General features: G+C 38.9%; 1 protein-coding gene across 1 annotated transcript; it reads right to left on the bottom strand.

The window, feature by feature from the left end:
• Nucleotides 1-501: 501 nt before the first annotated feature.
• Nucleotides 502-1,273, bottom strand: LOC112464364. Its single transcript, XM_025031308.1, has 2 exons — nt 998-1,273; nt 502-908 (listed from the first exon to the last, which is right to left on the bottom strand). The coding sequence occupies exons 1-2, from the start codon at nt 1,090-1,092 to the stop codon at nt 551-553; spliced, it is 453 nt and encodes a 150-aa protein (XP_024887076.1). The 5' UTR covers nt 1,093-1,273; the 3' UTR covers nt 502-550.
• Between the last annotated feature and the right edge of the window lie 5,553 nt (nt 1,274-6,826).

Below are 6,826 nucleotides of genomic sequence, written 5' to 3'. Positions count from 1 at the left end.
TCTTGAAATAGAGGACAAGTGATCGGAGATTTTATTCTGAAATTATTTATTCTAGCCTAACAGAAAGAAACTTATAAGTAATATTATAAATTATAACGATTGTTCAATGCAGCAATCTTCGACGCGCAATGTCTGATATTTACAAATATTTATGAAATGTCGATTATCTGGTAGGCTGGTTAATTAGAAGCATAGAAATATCGTCAGTTTTATATATTTTTATTTGTATCGATGTCTACTTTGTGAATCATTTCAATTCATGATTTGAAAACTTTTTAGCGTAAATTAAAGCTTTCTCCGATCACTCATTCTTATCTGAGAATAATTATCAGGATTCTTTTTATAAATTCATAAAATATTTCGATCTCAGCTTGAAAATTTCTGCATATTAAATCAATTATATTAATTAATACCAAAATTAATTTAATTAATTAATTAAAAATTAATTTGTGAAACGGACAAAAAAAATTTTGTCTAAAATCAATGTAGCTACAATTTAAATCTTCGGTTTTATCCAACTTTCTCTCGATTTATCCATTTTTACAATTGTTCAACGACTTTTGATAGAACACTGTGTTATTAGGATAGATTTTGTTTCTAATAACGATACCCTGATATCCCGATATAATAATTTAGTAAATTGAAATATCAAGCAGAATTTGATTATTCTGAACGGCATCTTACCTACGCACGAGCAGCACTCATCATACAGGTAGCTCAGGCACGAGAAGCAGTCCTTGCAACAGGTGCAGGTGACCAGGTCACACTTGCAACTCTGCGTGAGCATGCACTTGCTCACGACGCTGGCGCAGATCGCCTCGTTGCACGCTTCCGAGCGTTTCGTCGCGGTCGTCAGCAGCAAAATCCCGACGGCGGCCGCGACGAACAACGCGCTCCAACTCGTCATCCTATTTGGGATAAATTCGACTTATTGTTAGTTCCCTCTTATTTAACTTGCACTGCTACACAAAACGTCTCACTTCGTGGATATAATTACATGTCTACGTATTCCGAAGGAAAATAAAGATAAGGAGATCCTTCTTCTCGGGTGAAAGATAAAGGCAAGGAAATCCTTCTAGATATTATGAACATAAATAAAAATAAACGAATAAGCTTGTAGAATTGTTCGGTTTGAAGAAATGTTTTGAAATTGTACTCAACGTAAATAATAATGAGACACTTGAATTATATGTTAACGGAATGGCAGTTTGCTAAGGTATACGACTGTCGTGGTTTGGAATCTTTGCATTTAAATTATTAACAAATTCAATAGATTTGTAAATTATACATTATAAGTTTTTAAATAAAAATAAAAATTCTATAATTAAATAAAGAAGGAAGGAGTTTAATATAAATAAAGTAAAAGTCGTATACACTGTACGGAATTTTCTATATAATTAAAAGAGTTATGAAGAAAAGAAATCATTAAAGGATCCATCAGTATTTTTTCTAAAATAGCTAAAAAAAATAGAGCAATTTTAAGAACAGTTTGGAATTTAGAATTTATCTTTACGCTTATCTTTGTAAGAGAATGTATAAACAACTTTTTTTCAAACAATCCATTATTCCAGTGATATTCACGATATCTTATCAGAAGTATATATACTGCCGTTTCTTTTTTTTTTTAACTTGAGCAACAAAATATTTTTTGTATAGATATAAGAAAGGAGATGAGATTTCTAATGATATTTTAATATTTTCAAGTGTGTTGTAGAATGTTTTGAATATAATTTCTTTTTACATAGAAAGTTTTCCTTTAAAACTTTAGAGTAAAAATTGCGGAGAGTCAGATTGGTACTAAAAACCAAACCACAGACGCCACAGACCTACTTGATCGTATTACTGTTGAAAATTATACGGCCGCGTTCAACCGCAGTCCACGTGATTTTTATGTGCACTTTTCCCTACGCATACGTGGTCGCAGACTATTGTTTATCTACTAGTAGAGACGCCGGACAGTACACGATTATAACATTTTCCTGCTCGCGCGTCGCTCCCGGAGTGGCATTACGGAGACGAGAAGAACGATTATGCCGACGAGGCCCGATTAAGATTATTAAGAATATTCACGAACATGAGTCAGGGTGTCATTAAGCGGGAACGCGTGCTAAAAAGAATGAAATTTCAGTCTTCTCTCCTGGCAAGCGCTGCTATAACGTGCTAACCCGAGCAATCAGCGTAATGTTGCTCCTCTCCGTTCCAGGGATAACGCCGAGGTCACCGTTTAATCTCGTTTAAGCCTTCGCAAATTCGGGGTCTCTTTGCTAATGGATGTGGAAGTGATTCTCGCTTCATGCGCGAAGGAATTGTCGCGGGAATTCCGGTGCTCATTTATTACGATAAAGTGCGAAAACGGATTTTCTTTAAAGTTATAAACGCAAATGTAGACAGAGAAAGTTACATTCTTGCGAAAATTAAGATATATCCTATGTAGAAATTCTCTTCTGCTACCTGAAGACATATCTCTCTCATGCAGAATGTGATTGGTTTTTATTGTGTTAATGATTGAGATTTCTGTTGTCAAATTGTATCTATAAAAAAAAAGATACGATGGTAAATCATCAAAACGCCGAAATTTGCTATCAGTCAGAAAGCAGTTACATCTTTAAATGTGTTCGTGATTGCCGAGCAAATGTCGTGATCATACTCTTCATTTTCAAAGTTATTATGTCCCTTGATAAATCGACAGATACGCGCAAATTATTCCCGCGGGAGCATTGAATACTTGGCCATATAACGGGGAGGCTAAGGAGACGACGTTAATCGAATGCAAAACGATCGTTCGTGCAATAATTGCACCTTTCGAACGCACGCCCATTAAGAATCTATTTATATCACGCATAATCGCGTCCTACGATAATCTCGGGTGAATTATTATTGGAAAAGAATTCCACTACAACGACCTGTTACACGCGTGATTGAAAAGGCGCGACCGACTCGATCTCGTACGCGTCGCTGCTGGCCACTACTTTCACGCTCGCTTTCCACACGTTTCCACATCTCCTGTTTATTAAACGTCTATTAAATGCTATTAAACGTCACTGAGAATTAATCCCAGGATTTAGAAAGAGAAGAGATAATATCTAAATATCCAGTTACATTCGTGTCGTTCATTAAGCGATTATTATAAAAATTTATTAAACATTATAACAACCTGAATGATCTCGATCTTCCCGATTGTCTTGAGATACAAGCGGAGTTTGTTTCTAGCTAAGTTTGATTCACACACTTTAAACAATTGTATCTGCGTGTAACACTTCTTTGTTCCCTTTACATATATATTTGAAGCACGAAGATACTTTTTACCCTTTTATACGTGTATCTTACGTTACACATTTTCACATTTATGTTTTGCATTTTTTATTCTCCGCGTTATTTAACATAAACTGTTTTGTTTTTCAATGTTGCTAATAAAACTTCATTTTTTATCTTTTTTTTTACGAAATTGATTTTTATTTTATTTTTATTTTACTAAACTTGTTTTGTACACTTCTTTGCCGTATATTCTATCGTATATCTCGAATCACTTTTCAATCTGTTACGTCCGCTCGTTATTTCACCGAACACTACCGAATGACAGGACCCACCACGGGCAGATTCCTATGGCAGACTAATCACGAGGATTTTGACGGCAGGGACGACTGTAGTTTTAAGGTAGGAGACCCCCACTCTCTAATTTCGAAACGGTCCTGGGTCATTCGTAAATGAAGGCGCACCGACCACTGATGGAGCGGTTTACGATGGCTTCCAGGTAATTATCTGCTATGCTCTTTTGTGCGCCGACACATAAGCACAATCACTTGGGCAGTTTAAATTATTTAAATACCTCCATCACAAATCAATTCGTGAAAACCGCTCGTCGGTTTAGGTAGATAATAATTAAATTATTCACGTCATTGTATCGCTGCGTGTGCCCCCCCCAATCGAAGAACCTGAGAATTTCGAAAATATTTATGGTCATTTTTGCCGAATTGAGAAGTCCAGCTGTTTAACGACTCAACGCTCAAATGAGAGGCTATTCGTCAGTCCTATTATGCTCACGATATATGGTAAACAGCGAAAATAACGAGAGAGGGCTGTTCCGCTTTCACCGTGTCAAGTTAATATCCTTTGTGACAATTCCTTAAATTTTGAAAGTCGTCGAATAAGCTCTTCTATTCTTATGAGAGGGACACCATTATGCTGAATGCTACTGCGGATTATAGCGCGTTTTGGAAACTACACTACCCTAAGCTCTCTCAGGTCAAATCTTGGGTCAAATAAAATTCGTACGGTTCAAGTTTCTAACGAGTCATCTCAGGTATTATTTCCTTATTTCTGCGGACGGATAATGGTTATCTTGTGGCATTCGCGCGTTGTCGCGTACGTGTCAATAAATACACCCCTCATACCATCGAAACAATAAATATTATTTGACGATCATTGACGTGGAAGTGCGCGAACCTTTCTGCATTTTACCGTCTTGTTTATTCGTTGCGAATGACTCGATGGATCGCTGTACCTTTTTTTATATTCTTGTTAGAGGCTGACCGCGTAAAGCGGCAATGAATGAGCGCGCGAGGTACGCTCGGGACACCGCGTACGTGGAGACGGGCGCGATCGGACGGTTTTAATAAAAATTCCAGCTCGCGAGCGAAATGTGGATGTTTGTCATCCAGGGACAGGCGTGCTGCTGCCGCCGCTTGCTGCTGCTGCTGCTGGCACTCACGATCAGCAGCCTCGCCTCTCGTTCTGTGGCCCGAGGCGATGGAATAACTTCAATAACAAACGCCAATCGCCTTCGTAGAAGGCGGCGGCAAGCCTGGTATATCTACCTACGTGTCCGTTCGTGTACACCGCGTTCACACGGCGGAGGAAGACTTTCCAATCATTTTCTGTTACTATTGGAGTGTAAGCTCCTCCGTCCCCTTCCTCCTCGCCCGTCGTCGTTCCACAAGTGCGGGCGCGTAATCCTTTAAACGTGAATGAATTTTTGCTGTCGTCGAAAAAAATTATATGCATTGACGCGAGATAAAATATAAAATTAACACGAGCAAAGAGAAACGACAAAGATAATTTCGGGAATAACTTTTAAAACATATTAATTAGATGTTTAATCTTTATTTTTTACTCCTGCAACGCGTTTGAAGAAGGAAGAGTGTGTCCACGTTTCGCTCGGATGAAAAAATCAATTAACGCATACATTTACACTCAAATCACTCGGGAAGGGTTAAAATTGCTCCCGGCTTCGGTGGAATCGGAATCGAATTTCGTAGAAGGTCAGCCTTTTATATGTCGCGTTTGCCGTGACGGAATAAGTCGTAGATTGGAGTATCTTTCCAAGCATATTATGATTATTACTACTTATTAAATATTTTGATAAAATAATGAATGCGTTTAATTGGATGACAAAGAATCCTGGTTTCTAATCTTTTGCACTTAATCTTTAGACTGCACACACATCGAATGGATAAACGACATTTTTTCGGCTAGCGCTTTTCGGGAAATTCCGTTAAAGTTAATTAAAGCAAGATCGCATCGATTGGATGATGCAGGATTACCGGAGTGGACACTAAAACTCGATCGTCCACCATTCCTGGTGACCTCCTTCCTTGCGTTAATATCCGTGTTATCGAAGCATCGCTGTCAATTGCCATCGCGCCGTTATTGCGCTATCGCTGCCATTTACGGTGTCGTCTGCTGTATTATTATTTTCGGTTATTGCAGGAATTACCGAGCACACGAGAGACACGCTCGGCGCAGTGCTCGCCATCGAACAACCCGCATTTACAGCGCGCGTTCAGCGTTAAAACGTGGCACACGGCCTGTGATAACGTCGAATAGCATCTTAATAATAGACAAGGGACAGTCGGAATGGGACGTTTAACGTTAAATAAGCCGTTAAAGATGTCGATTAACAGCGAAGCCGTTATTCGCGTGTAATGAAATTTCTGTGATAGCCGAATTGTGATTCTATTGAAGAAAATGGAAAAAAAATATTCGGAAGAAAGTTCTGAAAAGGTTAACTGCAATACTTGATAAAATCTGTCCATTTTTGTTTTTTACATAAAATACGAAGTTAATATCTATATATCCATTCTATCTATCTGCGTTTTTTTACATTTTACGAATTATTTCTCATTATAATCGCAATGTATTCCTATCGGATATTTAACGCCGAGTTTAGAATGCTTTCGTGTATCATTTCTTGTTTGCAGTGAATGCAATTCTTATGTCAACGATATATTCATTCAGATGAAACTCAAAACAGTCGCGTTTCGTGCTAATTGGGTACAAATAGAGATACAATTCACAATTAGTATATAGATTTTTTTTCCCTGAACTTTTTTAGAGAAAGCCGACGCCGGTCTTCTCGGAGTTTTGGCAATACATTCAAGTGTTAATCGAATTAGCGGCTTGCCGATACTCGGAAAGATGTACTTAAGCGCGTGGCACGGATCGGATGCGGCGATGCATGCATCGCAGATGCATTTGCGTCTCTCCCGGCTTTCTCGAGAACTGGAAGCCGGACGATGAAAAAGTGTCCATTGACCGTCATCGCGAATATAGATCACCATTGAGGATTCCGTCGACGTTGCCGACGCGATTGCGTTCTCATAAAATTATAACTGAGCGCACGCGGCCGATGTGCGTCTCTCAATTGATGACGGATTGATAAGTGAATCGCTCGACTTGAGTCGGTAAGGCGCGTATTAGAATCGAGCCCGCTTCAAACTTGGAAGTCTCGCGATCGCGCGACGATTCCGCGAAAGCCGCGTTGCAAATAGATCGATCACGCAACGCTTTGTTCCGCAACGCCAATCCACCCCGTCATCAAAAATAGCTC

This window comes from Temnothorax curvispinosus, unplaced genomic scaffold (genome assembly GCF_003070985.1).
Source record: "Temnothorax curvispinosus isolate PA1 unplaced genomic scaffold, ASM307098v1 QBEX01014155.1, whole genome shotgun sequence".
In the NCBI taxonomy this organism is placed as follows: Eukaryota; Metazoa; Arthropoda; class Insecta; order Hymenoptera; family Formicidae; genus Temnothorax; species Temnothorax curvispinosus.
Note: the sequence above shows the minus strand (reverse complement) of the source record. Positions and strands in the feature narration are given on the sequence as shown.